Below are 18,964 nucleotides of genomic sequence, written 5' to 3' on the forward strand. Positions count from 1 at the left end.
CCTTACTTCAGGGACTAAAATGAGACTAAGTTACATATAAAATTCTTCGGTCTGCTGGTATTGTCTAACATTTATTCGAACAAAAACTGCTGCACAGTCCAGGGCTCTCACAGGCAGTCTAAGGAGTGGGGCTGTAAAAGGTAACACTAACGTGGATATTATAGTGGGTATGCGTCTATCGTTTGATTTGTTACCCTTCTTCCGAAACCATAGAGGCTCCCTTTTCATCGGACTTGGCATGGTTGCATCTCGAAGGGCTGCCAAAGAGACAAGACAAACTTGCAGGCTAGAGCACTGCAGTATGGGGAACACAATGTACAGGAGGGAAACCAATGTCCCGTGGGAAGATGTGCATAGCTGCTCCTTGTTTCTCTACTAACATTCGTGGGATACCACAAGGGTGTCCATGGAGGTCTCTGAAGCCACTCTCCAGAATGTCTGCGTGGCTGCATGACGGTGTCCATGTGCAGGCAGGAGGAATGCCTCCACCTCAGTCTCCTCCTATGTCTGACCAGCGTTTAGTCTTGCTGGGTGGGCTGGACTGTGGGCAACAGATATGCCCCTGTTTGCACCCTGCCGGGAAAGCTACAAAACCAATATATGTGCAAACAGCTGGTGCTAGCATAAAAGCATGAAAAAAAAATTCTTTTCTAGTCACACATTTCAGGGAAAAACCATTGGTGCTTCAGGATTTGAACCTCAGTCTGGCATATTCCAAGGCAAACCTATCCGCATTTAACTGTCGTGGTCATGCCTGTTTCTAAATACATTGGCACAACCTCAGCCTTTCATTAGCACTTTGTAAATGTGGCTGAGGAGATTTAAAACCCAAGAAAAAGGATCTTTGCCCTGCCTCTTGAGCTCTCTCTGTTTCTTGCATTTAGGAACTCACCTTATTAATATAAATATGAGCTGTTTGCTGTGGAGTCTTTTATCTTGGCTGATGCCCGAGTCCCTTCCTGTTCATATTTGCTGAGTACAGTGAAATGGAGATTTTGGCAAGAGTAAACCTTATTGCTGCTGTTCTCAGAAGGCAACTGCCTAAAAGAGGATATAAAGGGAGTTTCATAAGGAAGGAAAATCACCAGCGTGTTTAGCTAGAAGAGACTGACCCATTATAACCTTGAGAAGAAGAGCTGAAGTCATTTCAGGAAAAGGAAAGATTTCTCTGGCCCAGCATCCCCTTTGCTTTCAAGGTGGAGCTTAACCCCCACCCACATGCTGGTTTTCCCTACTCATTTCATCCCTCAGTCATCCTCATCTCCAGAAACACATTTCTTGAATTTCGTTTCCCCTTTTCAGTCATCTTTCCAGGGGCTGAAGTCCCCAGCAGAACCACAGGAGTAATTGGGCAGATCTGTGGGGGATGGGACTCGGGCTTAGTGCCTTCATGCAGAGCAGTTAAATACAACTCCCAGGATGTAGCTCCCTTAACTTGTCACTGGTACTGAGCTGCAGCAGCATTGCACGGTTTCTCTCATTTCCTTCTTAGATTTTCCCCTGGTTCGTGCAGTCTGGCTATCTTTGCAACCAGCTGGTGAAATACCCTTACAGCGATCCATGACTATAGCTCCCCCTCTGCTTTCTCTCTCCATCTGTCACTCGTGAGACTCCCTACTCTCCTCGCAGCCTTCCTGAGGAGCTGCCTCCCCTCACGCAAGCCCCTCTTTTCTTCCTAAACTGCGAGGCACTGACAGAAATGACCTCCCGTATCAGCTGGGGTAGGCTGACCTGATTGCAGCCAGCCTTTCCAAAGGAGCCTAAAAGATGGAGGCACCACCTTTGGAGGGCAGGATGGACTGCGGTGTCGGCTCCCTGTCGCTAGAGAAACCTGTGGCAGTTTAGAGGGCAGGAGTGGCAATCTAAGCTGAGGCAGTGGCATTAGCAACTTTAATTAGGGAGAGAAGTATGGGGGGGGGGTGCTAATTGCCATTCAGCCACCTAAAGGTACAGTGACTTATTTCTTTTACAAAGGGAGCTCTCAGGGTTCATTTGTCAGCGTGCAGGTGTTCAGTGAGTGTGGGAGGCGACGGAGGCAAGTCCTTTCACTACAGCAGCTTTGTCAAACATGGTCTCCACGCTATGCCAGGCCTTTTCAGTCAGCAGACATTTAAGCAAAAATACCCAGCAGCATAATCCATACTGTGAAGCTGCCGTAGTAAATAAGCAGGTGGGGATCGGCTTTCGAGAAAGGCCATGCTGTTCATTGTTACTTTGTTGTGCTAAATATGGAGAAGCAGAAATGGGGCACGAGGGAAAGGGAGACGGAGGCAAAGATCGAGTTTGACTGATTTTTCACCAGAGTATAATTTAAGAGGCATATTTAGAAACTCAGCAATACTACTTTGGGGAGAACTTCTACTGCTCCACGCTGCCGTTAACTTGGTATTTCATTCAGCGCAACAGCTGTGCACCAGATGCTGCACGTTGCAAGAAATATAATTTTCATCTCAACCACTTGCTTTCAGAGCGACACAGCTTTGGTGACTGAGGAAAGTGTAATTTCTCTGACAGCCTCCTAGAAAGAAAAGAAAACCATCTGTTTTGTATCGGAGCTGCTATGGGTGGGGGACTGCTGGGGGTGGCAGGGGAGAAGGAGAGGAAAGGGAACTCCTGGATTCACAGGGGTGGTGAAGAGGGAGAAGAGAAACCCCTCAGAAAATGGCAATGCGGCTCGTGCGGTGTTGTACTGCCTGGAGTGGTGGCTGGCTTCGGTATAGCAGCAGGGCTTTGTTTGAAATGGCAGCCTTGCTTTACCAGAGCTGTGTTTAATGTGAATAAAACCACTTGGAAAGAGTCAGCGAAGAGCCACAGTTTGGTAACTAAATGTTTGTGCATCCTGTACCCAGCGGAATGCTCAGCTTTCATCATAGTGACGTGGAGAGGTGACGGTTTCTGGCGGCAGGGAGCATTTTGATAGCCTGTGCAGTGGGGCTGTGCCTGCGCGTTGGGCCCTGAGGTGGCTGCAGCCGGGGCCTGGCTGAAACCTCTTCATTTGTGGAGCGGAGCCCAGTTAGGGCACGTCTGCACTGCAGTGGCTTGTGGTGGCATACGACCCCAAGCTGGCACACCCACACAGTGCGGCGTCAGCCCATGACTGTAACTCATGTCCTAGGAATTCTCTAAGTGGCCCCACAGCACTACGTGTAAGGTAGCAAGTGCTGTCCTTCAGCAAGCCCAGGCAGCAGCAGACGGGATCGCTGCACTGCACTCCATGTTGGGCACTGATGTGCTCTGTGTTCCTCTGCTTTCCCATCTCAGGCTCCAGCACACAGTGACTAAGCAGCCTGTAACCGTACACTGATGGCAGAGCTCATGCACTTCCAAAACCTTTGGAAGGGTGGCTGTGTCTTTGATCATCAGATGTGAAGTCACTTAAAAACATGTCTCTGCAAGGGAAACTGCACAGTGAGTTCACCATCCCAGCATACCCTCAGCCTTCCAGAGCTAGCATCCATATTCTGAAGGAGTGGAACAGGGAAACCTAGGGAAAATATGGCGTAAGCATTTGACAGCTCCTTAAACTTTGCCATGAAATGGCTTTTGAGTCTCTGCTTTATGCATTATTGTCCCTTTGTGCAACAGCTAAGTAGATCCACCACCCAAATTCCTCTAGCATGAAGAAAGATACAATCTGCACGCACACACAGGTGGGTGGGTGTGCGCAACAGCTGTCACAGCAGCTCCACCATCAGTTGATTTATCCCTTCTGTGGCTCTACCCTTGTAAATTCTAAAGGGAGAAGCATTTCAAAAGGACCTAAAAGTTCCCACTGCTGTGGTCTGTGCTTCGCAGTTCATTTTTGCTGGCCTTCTTTCACCTCACCCCTGCTTTGATTCTACAAATGAGCCTTCATCTTCCAGCATGAGAAGTTGTCCCACAGAAATCAGTAAGACAGATCACATGAGGGAATCTGTCGACAGGTTTTGTGGATATGCTGTTCTGACACAAAGGAAGAAAATCTCACTGCAAAGAGCTTACAGTAGAAAAAGATCACATGAGCGAGGCGTATTTTTCATGAGGAACCCATGGCCAAATTTTCCAAAGCATTAATCAGGCACAACAAATAGATTTTCAGTAATGTCTCTGTTTGGGGCTAAAAATCCAGTCCCAGCCTTTCCGAGAGTTATGGCAAGGCCAGTGTCAAAAGAAACCATAGGTACAACGATTATTAGTGCAAGGTAGCTCACAACTGTAAAGATTAAATGCTGGAGGTTAAAGTTGAAGGAACTCTGCCATTACTGAATGCCAAAGGTGCTGTACTTCATGGTACCTGAGGTATTTATGGTACTTCAGCCAGTTGTCATTTTTAGTGCCTGACTGGTCTAAAAACAATCAAAAGAAACGTATAAGGCATGAAAAATAGATTCAGCATCTGTATACAGCCGTGCACAAGCAGCTAGGCACAAACATCTTAACCTACCTCAAACTGACATCTGTTACATCTACTGTAGCACGTCAACATGATCCATGAATAACCCCAGCTATTACTGCAAAATGTGTTTGACACCTGAGATTCCACAGCATAAGGATGATTTACTGTGAGAGGATTCAGTGGGCTTTTCTTTCTAAGGGAGAGAGAAGCATGATAATAAATTGCAAGAAGATGCTGCATGCCTTTCAAACTGAGGGAAGGCACAACTGTATTACTATAAGTCATTACAGCGAATTGGCATCTGGCCTCAATTTCTCTTTACCATTAAAAAAAAGCACCAACAAACAAAACCAAACAACAAAAAAAACCCAAACCTGACAAACCTATTCAGTCTTCATATTTGGAAGGGGAATGATCATAGCATAGAAAGAATTTCTTATACAGGGAAAATGTATTACAAACCTATCAATTCCCCAGGAAGGCTTTCCCTTCCCTCACTTGAACCATCTCATGAACCTAAATGGCCTTCAGATTAAGCTTATCCAGAGGGAACAGGTCAGCACCACAGCACCAGCTTCCCTCTGTTGGACATTCAGGCTCCTCCGACTCCTCATACTGCAAGAAGATCTCAGAGCCTTGGCTGGTGCCCGTGCCCACTACCACATGAAATGATGACTGATGGAGATGGTGTAGGAAATGGCCATCTAGGTCATCCTATTTAAATTTTCCAAGCAAACTTTAAAATTTTGGTTAGCTTTGAAAGTAGAGGTATCTCCTTTGTAATCATTGTGCATCCGCTGCGTAGTAATCCAGGTCTGACCAGCAAGGTGGCAACCTCCCAATTAACTTCTAGGGCCAGTCTTGTAAATTTACTTTGGCTGAGTAATCCCTAACTCAGATTAATGCGGGTGAAACTGGTGTGCCTTCTTGTAGAGGAAAGCAAGCAAAGCAGACTTTGGCCTTTGAGTCTTAAAGTAAGTGATTTACGTATGAGAAGACAGGAGTTGTGGTTTTGGGACTATAGCCACTCTCCAGAGCATTGTGTGGACAGTGGCCAGCACCATACAGTTCAGGAGAAGGGAGGAGAGCTCTGTAGGAGGCATCTGTGGGGTGATCTGCTGCACTGCACACACAGTTGTTTGCAGCTGGACCTCTAAACACTGTACATTTGAAGCACAAGGTTTAATAACCCTTCCAAAATGTTTGTTATCATAACTTGGCTATTCTTTTTAAGCATTAGAAATTCTTCTTCTGTAGCCTGATAAATTCTTCATCTCACGGCTGTCATGCAGAATCGAGATCTACAGCCTGACTCTAAGGTTTTGGAGAGAAGGCCACCTTCTGCTTACAGTCAATGGTATCTTGTTTTTATCATGAGGTACGACAGGAGGATCTGATCTGTGTTACCTTGATCATTGGCTATTTTCAGTTTTTTATCATAAGACCTGTTACCTTTCTCTCCAAAGTAAACAAAGCCAAGCTTTAAAGGTTCTTCCCATATTCTCTGGGCCTTTAATCATTGTTATCACCCTTGGAGCTTCTTTACTGTAAAATCCCCCTTGAGAGAAGTTAGCAGCACTGGACACTGCATTTGAACTTTGGTTGTAACATTACGCAACAGTGCTGTGTCTCCCATCTCGTTCGTCTCTCTTCACACATCTTCTGGGCACTCACATGCATTCTTCAGACTGCCTTGTAGATTACACTTCAGTTTTTCTTGCCCTCAATTAATTCCTAGAAAGAAATAAGAGGCAGCAGAACAGGCCAACTTCATAAATCTTTATCTAATACTAGCAAGTCATTAGGCCTGTGAGTAAAGTCTCCATCTGTTCCCAAAGAAACCACAGCATTTTCTACACTGTGTCAGCATCTACTATAATATTTCCGCTCTCAGAGATTTCTTGAGTTTTCTCCAAAGGTCCCATATGTCTGCCTCTTCCTTTCTCTCTCCAAAGAAAAGCAAAGAAAATATGCAACATGCAAACAAAAACTAGAATGGCAGCAGCCCCTTCAGGAAGCTGTGCCCCTTGCATCATGGGCCAAAACTGACCTATTTTGGGAAAGAGGCCTAAAATAAGAGCAGACTACTACTTTCTACAAAGGAATGCGGCTCAGTTATAAACAAGGGCAGCATGGCAGCTTCCAGCGCTACTCCTTACTGGATCTTTGTCCTTTTCAAGCAACTGTTTCCTCCTAGCAATCTGGCACATTAACATCTATCATGACCTAGATAGATAAATTTCAGCTTATATTTTACCTGGTAAGTGTGTGCGGACTACAGGGGACCTAAGGGCAACCAGTTCTTGCAAGCCTGGCTCAAGCAAAACTCACCTTGAAGATCCTGTGTGTTTTGCCTCAGCACAGATTGAAAGGCTCACAAACCATTATAGGTTACTCTGCTGCTCTGACTGTTGCTAATATGATTATGTACTAAAGGGTTTAAATGAAAATTGCTTAGTTGGCTAGGAAAGAAAAGGGGAGGGAGGGGGCATGTGGGAGAAACGCATTTGAAACATTTTTGAAAATGCCAACTGGCTTTGCTTTGTTTGGAGCTGGTCAAGCAGAACAGTGGCACTGAGCAGCTAATCAGTAGCTCCTACTCCTCCAGAGAACAGCCAGCTCCCTTCTCACTTGGCACCAGCACAGCCCAGCTGAATACCCTTGTGTTTGCTTATTCTCTTGGCAGAAGTGAAAGAGTACGAGCCCCCGTTCGGCTCTAAAGTGCGAGAACACCCCTGCGTGGAAAGCATGAAGGACAATGTCCTCAGAGACAGAGGGCGACCCGAGATCCCCAGCTCCTGGCTTAACCATCAGGTAAGAGGACCACATGTGAGCAGCTGGGAGCTGCACTATATGCTTAGCTGCTGCCTGAAGCCTGAGCCTTAACTCAGTGTCCTGCCCGACAGGCTGGACCTCTCTTTTGCACGGATTAGAGCTCTGTGTCATGGTGACACCAGTGCTGCCGTGATTCAGACACCAGAGTGCTCCGCACCATGCCTGCCCCAAAGCCCTGAGATTTCTGCTGCCCACCAGTGTAATCTAAAAGTTATCAAAACGAAAAGATTGGAAACCTGAGATTTGACAGTCATCCAGCCAGCCACAGAATAATCAGGGGCTTGAAGCACACCGTGGGCAGCCTCTGAAAGGTCAAAGAGAACAACTTCGCACATGGGCCCCTTCAGCAGAGAAAACAAACCTCAGTAGTTTATCATGGAGACCCGTCATAGTTGTATCCCAGCTGTTGACAGGTTTAAGAAAATAGGAAATGAGTCTTCAGCAAGCCAGTCTGGTTTTATTCAGGTTGCGCATTAGCAGTCCTTTTCCCTTGCATGTCGTGAAGCACTCTCTCAGCTTTCCCCATTCACGGACACCATGGTTGTGCTTCCTAGGCGATAGTAGGTTTCTCAGTAGATGAAAATGAATGGAAACAAGCCAAAGGCATGCATTTCTTCACCTTTGCTCTGAGCGGTTTTATCAGTAGAGATAGAATGAGAACCGTATCAGAGAAGAAGTGAGGCTTGGTCGTTCCACATGTCAATGAAATATGTTGAGTGGTCTTTACAGACGAATGTAAAGCACCGTGAACATTTATAAAAGCCCAGGCAATCAAGATCAGCTAGTATTTCCATCAGGAGCAAAGTAACACTCCCTTTTTCATTCCAGCTGAGATGTTAAAATCATAGTGTAACACCTACTTAAGAAAGGCTAAATGAGTGGCCAAAATCCATCATTTTTCCAACCAAGAAGAATGCATCTGCCACCTGATGACTATGGCAGAGTGCAGCCCCGTCCTGGACTACAGGGACTATCTCCTTATGTAGTCATCTGTGACGAGTAGGATTATTGAGGAGGCACCTTTAACTGGGGAGGAAAGCTATATTTTGAGGGACACCTGGATACGTGCTATTACCAGTACTAAAAAGCCCTTGACGTTTTTAGGAGCCATAGATGCAACCATCTTCTAAATGACAAGTTGAGCTGGGAAGGAGCAATTATACTAATGCTCACCTTTATCGAAAAGAACTCGTTGCATAAATTTTATAAAAATTGTGGATGAGCTAGTAAAAAGGATTATGAGTTGACTGCAGTTGTTTGTTTTCCACAGAGGCAAAATGAAGTCCAAACCGGTAATACGTATGTGGTACTTTAGAAGCGCCCAATTAGCAAAGCAGAAAAGAATCCTGAGCTAGATCATTTGGGAGAAAAAAATTAAATAGTATAAAATGCTTAAAAGTAGGAACAGCGTGAGAACATTTCTTGGAATATTCAAACAACATGGTCTCACATGTGAAAAAAAATAAAGAAGGGTAGAGAGCTGCTTAGGGAAACAGAGGAACAACATCAGGATCTGTGGTCAGCAAACTTGAGGATAATCAGAGTTTTCTCAAGAGCAAAAGGAAATCTAACTTAGTACCAATCTGCTGCTGGATACGAAAGAAAGATACTGCATATGCTAATGCTAAGGCAGAAGTGGTCAGCAAATATTTCTGTTCTGCATTTGGGAAGAGTCAGATGATGTACATGTAATAGAAGGTGATGAAGGCCCCTAAAAGCAGGTCATTGGCACTTAAAGCACGCCTGGGGCAGTGTCAGATAGCCCAGAGACTTGTCTGCGTTTGGGACAAGGCTACCCCTGTGGGCACTGCGGCGGGGCACTGCATTACGTAGAAACGGGCAATTCCGCTGGTTCGGCCTTGGAGAGAAGTGTCCAGGAGCTCATTTCACGCACAGCCAGTTGTAGCAGCAAGCGTAGGTGTGCCAGCGTGCCCAGGGTGCCTGGGTGGGCAAGCACTGGGCTCGGGATCCCCATGGTGCTCAGGCGCGGGGCAGACCCACGGCTGCTCTCGTGGCAGCAAGACTGCGTGTGTGGAGGGCTGCAGCTCAAGGTAGTGGAGCAGAGGTGTAAGGTACACCGTGAATTTTGTCACCTCTGGGTTTACATAGCAAGTAAAACGATCGCAGATTTGGACCTAGGTGTCCTGAACTTGACTTCAGAGATTTCTTCCCTAGGTAAAACCCAGACCTCGGTCTGTCCCCAGTACAGGGCACCCCACCAACTGGGAGGACCACGCGTCCGCGCTTGTGTGTCAGTGGGATGGGCAGACCTGGCTCCAACAGGGTTCAGCTAAGAGTCTGAGGCAGGAAATGGATGCCTGATAACACACTCATAGGACATTTAATGAAGGAGGAAAGAGGGATTTAATTCCCTTCCTCTGAATCCCTTCAGCGTTTCACATTGCACTATCTAAAATGCAGTGACGCATCGGCTTCCGTGGGGCTGTGACAGTTTGCAGCAGCTGAGGATCTGCTTTGAACTCCATAGAAGTTGCTCTTACTGTAATAGCTCTTCCATATTCATTTCCTTCCTCTGCAGTCATGTTTTTGTAATGAACTCATTATTCATCATGATAAAATTCTGGAATGGATTTACATATTACAATTCCCCCCTCTCCCCCCCCCCCGTTAATGAGATTTGTTGCACTATTGATTTCAAGTTAATGTTTAATATTTAATTTAATTTACTGCTTGTAATTTCAATGCCAGCAGAAAACTAATGTTATTTGTATACAGACAATAACGTTGTGCTATTAACATTGACATCAGTCAACATCACCAATTAGGTAAATTATGCAATTAATGCAGTGTTGTGAAATGTTATTTTTTTAAATAAGAAGTTTAAGATAAATCCTACTTAATGGGCTTTTAGTGTCATAAAGCAAAGCACACCATTTCCTGGCAAATACCTCATGTTTATAAAATGCGTTACAGAGATGCGACTGCTTTTTGCTCCTGTAAACATGTGCATCAGCATTGAAATGAAGGTTAAATAGTTACATCTGTGAGTGACATGTGTTTAAGTGTTTGTGGGACTGTGGCCCATATTTGCACTTAGATTTAGTTAGTCTGCAAGGAATTCATAAAGGGCTGATGTAGGGCCTGATGTTGCTGGCAATCAGAATTTTGTTCGAAAAACCCAAACAGAATTCAGGCACGCAAAGGCATGGCTTGAGCAGGAAGTCACATTGTCCAAGAATTCTGATCATATTTATTTTAAAAGAAAAAAGCAAAACCCTACTTGATTCTATAGCACTAGTCCAAAGCATCATTTTTCTTGTTATAAACTATCAAAATATATGCCCAGAGATGACAGTATCAACTAAAGTGTTGAAAATATTGTAGAAGGGTTTCTTTAAAAAAAAAAAAGAAAAGCAGCAGAGCCCATAAAGCACCTCCAGGACAGCCGTGAATAACCCCCCCCCCCCGAACTTCAGAGGGCACTAAAGCAACTCTCACACAGGGGCGTTGGTGATGGCTGGCCCCATCACGGCTGCTCTCTCTGTGCTCTCCGCAGGGCATCCAGATGGTGTGTGAAACTCTTATCGAGTGCTGGGACCACGACCCCGAGGCCCGGCTCACGGCGCAGTGCGTGGCGGAGCGCTTCAGCGAGCTCAAGCATCACGACAAGCTCTCAGGAAGAAGCTGTTCAGAGGAGAAGATCCCCGAAGACGGCTCCGTCACCACCGCCAAGTAGCGCACACCCGAGAGCTCCGATACGGAGGGAAGTCGCTCCTAGACGTGTTCACCTTGGCAAAGGAAGAAGTCTCGATCGGTGCCTTGACTTGCTTCCTGGAGGACTGAGGCTGTCACTACTCCCTTTAGGCTCCGGCTCCAGATAGGGAGATGTATTTGTGGGAATTAAAAGCTGGGGAGTAGGTGTCATACCCTAGCATTGGCTGCCGGCATCATGTCGTAGGAGGAGCTATGTATGTTAGCACTTCCTCAGGAAATGAGATTTGAAAATAGCCAATAACATTATGCACTTTATTAATGCCTGTATATAACTATGAAATTGCTATTTTTATATATATATACATATATATATAAAAAATGTGTGTGTATGTATATATATATCTATCTATATATCTATAAACAGCCATGCTCTGAAAAAAAGAGGTTTTTTTTTTTAAAAAAAAGTGCTTCCAGGAAATTACCGGTGCGTTAGAGATCCTTCCCCATTAGGGAGGGAGCCTGGGGAGACTGGCATAGCACGACACCAGCAATTGTGCACTAAGCGCTCTGCCAAAAAGCTAGGAATAATATGCGCTAAGACGATGGCTTTCAAAGCAGGTGCTGTACCCAGCCGGCTGTGGCCCTGCAGTTCACAGCGGCAGGAGCAGTCTCACAGCAGACAGGCCAATTTGGCTTTGCAGTTGTACCCAAGTGGTCCTGTCTGCAGCACATTTTGGAAGGTTCAGGGATGCCTTTGCCCTCTCACCTTAACCCCAGTGTCCTCACAGTGTCCCAGAACGGGAGTGTGAGAAGGTTTGGTTCCTCCCACACGTGTTTTTCCATTTAGAGGTCATTAACATTAAATGTTTATTGCTTTGAATTCATGCTGCTTGCAGTCAGGTTGCAAAATATCAGCAGGATGAGTTTTCTCCTCCTCCCATCCCCACCCCCAAACCATACAAAACAAGACAGGGCCAGCAACAATCAAAGCAGATGTTTTATATTTGCTGTGCATTCTGAGTGCAGGCAGTACTAACTTTTTTTTGCCTTCCTTTTACCTTGATTGTGTTGCTGTGAGAACAAACTTTTTTTTCCCCTGCACAGCATGTCTAATTGCTTGACACACCACAGCCTGACTCTGTTCCATGCTTTCTAGAGGAAAGGAAGAGACAGCAGCTGGTGCCTTTATTTTTGCAAAAGGACCTTGGAGGTGAGGGAAAGCTCCATAGCATTAGGTTAATGGCATATCCTGCCCTCAGCACTGCTTGTGTATGGGGCTGCCCTCAGCAAGCCAGCAATTAACAGAAAAAAGCCCAAAAACCCAAGCAAGATGTTTTATCCCGAAAGGTTCCCTCAGACATTGCTTACATTCTTTCAGTTCTCTAAAATGTTTAAGACAGTTGACAGCCCATTGGGCCTATATAAATGACAGCAATGTGTTTAATAAGCGCTAACAATTTTGTCTTCAGGAAGTCCTGCAGTGATTTTTCCACTTTTTTCTCCCCCACGGCATGTAAGCGGGTCTTGGAAATTACAAATTCAGCCGGCACAATCCAGTCCTGTACAGATGTGTCGGGCGCCATTTACTAAACACCTTTGACAGATAAACATATCTGCAGAAAACATTGCCGTGTAAGTCAATAGGAATCACGCTTATTCAAATACGAGTTAAGATTTATGATGGCAAATATTTTATTTGAAACGGTTTTGTATCTGCCTTTTTTTTTTTTTTTCCTTTTCTTTATTTTAACCAAACTACTCAGAAATATTTAAACCGAGCGGGGCAAAGCCTCAACAACTACAGTGGAATTCAGAGGATACTATGTCAAATTTTATAGGGGGGGGTGGGGGTGGGATTTTTTTGTAAAAAAAACAAAAAAAAACCGGGAAAAGGGGGCTGCGGAGGTGCCGGCGGCGGCGGGGCCCGCTGCCCTCTAGCGACGCGCCGCCGCCTCGGCTGCCCGGGGCCGGGGGCGGGGGTGGAGGGAATGTCGCGGCCCCTTTCTCTTCCTCAGTCCACGCTGAAGGTCAAGGAATGGCGTCCGGTAATTCCTGACAATACTGACATTTTTATGGTTGTTGGTTTTTTGGTTGGTTTTTTTTTTTTTCACTACTACATGTAAAGGAAAATTTTTATTCTTTAAAGGAATATTTCACCTGTACATCGTGTATGAAATAGGAATGTGAACAATTATATACTCTTGTATATCAAATGTTTCAAGCACTTAACTTGCTTTGTAAACAGTTTGGGGTTGGTTTTTTTTTTTTGTCTGTTTTTGTTTTGTTTTGTATAAATCAAATGTTTATTGGAGCAAATAAAATAACACTGACTCAAGTTCGTCTTTCATCTTTGGAGCATCCAGAATAGGAAGAGGGCTTTTCCTAAAATGAACCATAGAATCATTTTGGTTGGGAGAGACCTTTAAGATCATCAAGTCCAACCCTTAGCCTAGCACTGCCGAGTTACCACTAAACCATGTCCCTCAGCACCACATCTACACGTCTTTTAAATACCTCCAGGGATGGGGACTCCACCATGTCCCTGGGCAGCCTGTTCCAGTGCTTGATAACCCTTTCAGTGAAGAAATTTTTCCTAATATCCAATCTAGGCCTCTCCTGGCACAACTTGAGGCCATTTCCTCTTGTCCTATTGCTTGTTACTTGGGAGAAGAAACCAACCCCCACCTCGCCACAACCTCCTTTTTAGGTCGTCATGCCTGAGTGTCATCCCAAGCATGTCCAGTGGCCTTTACATGTGTCCTGCTTTGCTAATGACTCCTTCCCCCAGTCTTCATCCTGCCCTTCAGGAGAAGAGCACTAGCCGATACTCAAACTTGCTGGCTCATTAGCCCCTGCACTGTAAAACCTTCACTAGTCTCAGGGGATGGGAGGAAGAAGAGGGTTCACAGCTGATGCTCTCCTACTTTTAGGTTGCTCAATTCTCAGTGCAGATAAGGCCTTAGTTAAAACCTCAGTCGGTTTGGTGCTGGTATTAATGTGAGGGAGAAGACAGACCACTAAATCTGTGTCACTGAGAAGTGTATGATTAATGTGCTTGGGCCTTACAGCGACTGCTCTCCACTCAGAGCTTTCACCTTCTTAAGCTGATACCTCTCCCATGGAACACATGCAGGGCACGAGCACCACATAAACAAAGCGCAAGATACCTCCCTCTCCCTGCCTTGAATTGCCTCAAGTGTGACTTAAGTTGAATCTAAGCCTTTACACAAGATGCAGCTCACCAGTGCCTGACGTAGGCATCTGAGACTCTCCAGGCATCACCATTTTTTTCAGGGAGTGTATTTTGGTGCCAAAACCTCCACCAGAGCTCGTGCTTGGCTGCGCTGAATATCTCCTTTTGAACCTTCAATGAGGGATTCCCCAAACAGGCACCCAGATGTCTTCATTCATCAGTCAAGCAGAATCGCAGAATAACTGAGGCTGGCAGGGGCGTCCAGTCCACGCGCTCTGTTCGCTGGTCGTCTGGTCCAGACTCATGTTCATCAAGACCTTGTTGAATTTTGAGTATGTTCAACGCTAATGATTTCACAGCCTCTATGGGCACCTGTTGCTCCGAACAGAGCAACACACCTAGCCGACGTCAGGGGTGGTGCAAAGCACAACGGCCACCTCTAGTCTAAAATTGGCAAACGGAGGCTTTGTGAAGCAGGGCCTGCCTAGGTGCCCCCAAACAGGCAGGCAGCTGCAGGTGACCAGCTATTCCTTTAAGCCAGGTCCCCTCTGCCCCATTTTACCAGACCATAAATGAAGCTGTGGGGTGAGGATGCTTCGCAGCCAGCTGAAACCAGGACGGAGGGACCTGCAGGGAGCCCTGCTGCAGGGCTTCTGCCGAGGGTGCAGTGGGGACGGGTCAGGACAGGAGCCCCACCAGCCGCAAGGCAGCACAGCCAGCACCAGCCTTGCTGTAGTTGGTCTGACATTGAGGGATGGCGGGATGCTCTACAGCCTCCCCCTCCCCAGCAAGCATTAACAGTGCAGTGTTCGCTTCTCGGACATTTCTTCAGTGAAGGCCAGATACAAAACAGCTCTCAGCTTCCCTACGGACACGCAAAGCCTCACTGCCCACACCTCTGCGGTTTCCAGCAGCACCCTGCTGAGCCCTAGACAAGCCTAGCATCACTGTGGTCAGCCCCAGTGTTTGCTGGCACACTGGTGGCAGTGGCCACCCCTCAGCAATCCCCACCACTGGCCACATGTTGGCAAAGATCTTCAAGCCCTGATGTCTTGTTTACACTGGCTCAAAGGCAAAGTCCTTTTGGCATAACAAGCCAAACAAGTGTTGCAAAAAATAAATATAAAGTGTATTAAGAAACCGTAGCAGGCAAACTCCAGAGACCTTTCAGTCTTGAAGTACACAATATCCTTGAAATAAAGTACAATATATCCTTTTAATATTTTTTCAATGAAGGCTTTTGTCCACCTTTCTTATCCTGTATATGGTATTCAACTATGGTATTCAACACCCTTCTGGGAGCAGCTCTAAATTAGCATGTCGCTCAGCATTTTATCTCCGGGTTACACAGCAAGGGGGCTCCAGCTGTGCAATGCAGAAGGCAGTCCCTGGGTTTACCGCTGAACCAGGCAATGGCCTAAACTGGATGGCAAAGCTTCTCATCACAGAGCGCCTCTGTGTTACCAGTTCACACAATTCCCAGCACAACTGGGATTTCGCCCCCTTCTAGGATATCCCCAACTGCTACTGGAATAGCCATGAAGAATAAAAGAAGAAAAAAATCATGACCCAGCTCTTGGGGGAGCTGTGGGGGTGGGGGAGAAAAAGAAAAGCATTAAGACATCGTTATTCTGAGTGCTCCTGGAAACAAACTGAGCCACATGTAGAGCACCTGCAATATTGTCCTCTTGTCAAGCCAGCTGTGCTGGGCCCCAAGGGCTTTCTTCTCTTCCAGAGGAACACTGATTAATTTATTTCCTGATCCTTAGCTCTGTCTCTCCCTCTTGCTTGCTTTTTTTTTTTTTATTATGTTTTTAATAAAATGCTGCCTATGGCAATTTTTCCCTCTGGCCACAAAGAAGATGGAATGAATTCTGTTCCAGACTGTCTGCTTGTTGTTGCTGAGTGCAGTTTGGCTGCATTCATGCTGCATATTACTTGGCAAACATTCATGCAAAGTGGGTGCATACCATGTGTGTTTTCAGAAAGCTCTTGCTGGGGTGTGCCAAAAATTCCAGTCTCATTTTGGGTCAATATAAGTGATGCACCTCACTGGAGGATTGTGGTGGGTGCTTTTTCCAGGCACCTGTGTCCTACTGGGTTACATTTCCCAGCATGACCCACAAGACCCAGTTGGCCTGAGCCCATGGTGTCCCAGCCTGGCTGTCTGGACCCTGTTTCCTCACACTGCCTTGACCTATTGGCAGCTCTCACCTGTTTTTGACCTTCGGCAGCTGAAAGGCCTTGTTCGTGGGCAGAAAGCTGAGGACAAAGTCAGAGGTTTGTTGAAATACGGCCAAATTGTGAGGCTCCTGGGAGGACTGAGCCCAAGACATAGATTTAAAACTCTTGATTAACGAATGCTTTGAGCACCATCTAATCACTTCATGAAAAAGCAAAGGCAAAAAGCAGCTCATGAATTATTTGCTGTGAGTGACTTGCTCAGTTATAATGGTGATAGACCAATCTCTTCAGACAGTTGCATTTACATAGCTAAATTCTTAAAAAATAAAATGTCCACCTGATCAAGTCGGTATGATTAAACACTTACTGCTGAAATGACTGGTTCTCAAAGGTGCTGCCGTGTGAAAGAAGGTAGGGCAAAGATCTCTGCCATTTTTTTTCCCAGGTTAGCCCCCTTGTGTGTGTCCACACGGGACCACTCACAGCTGAAAACACCCCCCCACCCCCACCCCCCCATCTGCTGCAGGAAGGCTTTCTTGTGGAAGATGAAACAAAAAGCAATTCACCTCATGCTCGTTTTTTTACCCATCTATGGCTTCAAGCCCAGGCCACCACCTTCCCTTCCTCCACCCAGGCACCTTCAGGTACCTTACGGGGGGCTGAACAGTGCCCTCCCTCCTGTCTCTGGTTTTGGAGTAGGGCACTGGGCTTTCTCTCATGAAAGCAACTCACGCTATTTGTGTTTCAGAACAAGACCTGCATCAGATAGTGGGGTTTCAGGGTTGAGCTCAGCCCTGAATGACCTCCCAAAGGGCACCTCACCATCGCTTCTGCTCAGGCTGGAGCTGTGCCCTTCCTCCTGTGTCCCTCTCCACCCGGGTCCCCTTCTCATCCCAGTAGGGACCATCCTGATCTCAAGGGTCCGACCTCCTCTGGAAACAGTGCCTGACTAAACCCATTGCATACATCTGTTTAATGCACCGCCACTTTGCTTATTTAGGGCAGAAGTGATGCAGAGGAAGCAAAGTCAAAAAGAAATACACATCATACGTGTTTCCAACCAACTTGCATGGACATGGCGGGCAGGTCGCAGGCCAGGCTCACTGGCTTTCTGCTCCAGCCTGAGTGGTGGCGTGAGGCTCTCTGGACCAGGGCTCTCTCCTAAGTTTCCAGAAGATGAGGTCGACCATGTTGTCCCGTCCTGGCATCCCTGGGGTGAAGTTTCCACTGTTCGTCATCCACACAAGCTACTCGCATTGCCCATCCCCTGCTTCACCCTCGACTCTCACCGCTCGCTCCCCACCATGAATCCCACCCCCTGAGCCAGGAATGAAAACATCCGTACAACGTTTGCAGCAGGGTTTTCTGTAGCGTACAGCTCTGTCACCTGCCAGCGTAATGAAAGGACCTTGGAAATGTCCCGGTTTTCGCAGCGTGCCTCAGCCACCAGCTGCCTGCGTGCGGGGCTTAGGGGAGGGCTTTATTTTAGGGTGAGCTAAACTGATGTGGGACGCAGGACGTGTTAGCAGAGCTGTGTGGCGAGCGACAGAAGCGGAGCTCCTCACCACCACCCCCGCCCTGAACAAAGCCCAAACCCAGCGCTTTCCGTCTCGCACAAAGAGCTCCAGAAATAGACTTCCTTCTGTTAGAAATGCGCCAGGGTCTTCACGCTTCAACCTTGTGGGAGACCATTTAAGGTCAGAAAATGTTTTACAGAAGATAGTGATTCCACCTAATTCCTGCTTTCGCTCGAAGGTGAAAATTGGCTTTCTAGTTCTCAAAGAGAAGACAGTATAAACTTCTCCTGAGATAAACACCTGTCTGTCTGTGGCTGCAAACGTTTAGCTTTTTAAAGGCTGGTTTTTATTTACTGACTTCCTTATACATGTATGTGAACGCTGAGAGGTTCTCTGCACTCAGCTAACAAGGCTGCCTATGCTATGACTACCCAGTAAAATAAGATTATAAAAATATTGATATTAAATTGGGAATACATCATTTGGCAACATATAAGAAATGCCTCCCCAGACTCAGAAGTGCCAAGGGCCGTTGCTTCAGAGATCGAGATGAAAATACAAGGCCTAATCTGGGCTCTTGCAGTGCATCATTGCAACGATTGTTGGAGAATCATTTAAAGTAAAACACTATTTTTTGAAAGAGCAAAGCATTTTATACACGGTATCTGAATACCTGAAACGACAAAAACTGTTTCATCTCTGATCCAACAAAACTGTACTAAAGGCTGTCAGGGAAAGGCTCCGGTAAAAGACAAGACAAAGCCCATCTGCTCGCACCACCAAGAAAACAGCTACGCCGTGCTGCCACCAAGGAGAATTATAACTTGTAGCACCCGGGTTAACAGAGAGCACATTCAGGAGCAGCCCACCCCGACGAGAGGCACTTAGCAAGTGAAAGATGGTAACTGCCGATACTTGAATTCAGCCTTATTTCTGGAAAGGTGAGGTTCCCTCCTTCGATGAAACTAAAGCCAGAGTATTGATTCTCTTCAATGGAGCTACTCATTTTCCATCAGCCACCCAGCGCTCCTGGAGGCAGAAGAAAGTAGGCCATACCTTTAATTAGCTAAAAGGTTTTGAACGGGACATAAATCTCATACCAGGAATTGTAATTTTTCCAATTGGTAAGCCTCGTACCCTTTTACACAGCCTTGCTCATGTGCTTTGGCTACAACTCCTTTTGCT

The 18,964-nt window shown here is 46.3% G+C and overlaps 1 protein-coding gene across 2 annotated transcripts in view; it reads left to right on the forward strand.

Moving 5' to 3' along the window:
• The window catches only part of TGFBR2 (transforming growth factor beta receptor 2), a 67,526-nt gene extending 54,793 nt beyond the window's left edge, over nt 1-12,733 (forward strand). For both annotated transcript variants that reach the window (XM_063325238.1, XM_063325237.1), the window contains exons 7-8: nt 7,062-7,189; nt 10,728-12,733. In XM_063325238.1, coding sequence (XP_063181308.1) covers nt 7,062-7,189; nt 10,728-10,907 — 308 coding nt within the window. In that variant the 3' untranslated portion in view covers nt 10,908-12,733. The remainder of the gene's footprint in view (nt 1-7,061; nt 7,190-10,727) is intronic.
• The last annotated feature ends 6,231 nt before the right edge of the window (nt 12,734-18,964 follow it).

Source organism: Chroicocephalus ridibundus, chromosome 2, assembly GCF_963924245.1.
Source record: "Chroicocephalus ridibundus chromosome 2, bChrRid1.1, whole genome shotgun sequence".
Taxonomy (NCBI): Eukaryota; Metazoa; Chordata; class Aves; order Charadriiformes; family Laridae; genus Chroicocephalus; species Chroicocephalus ridibundus.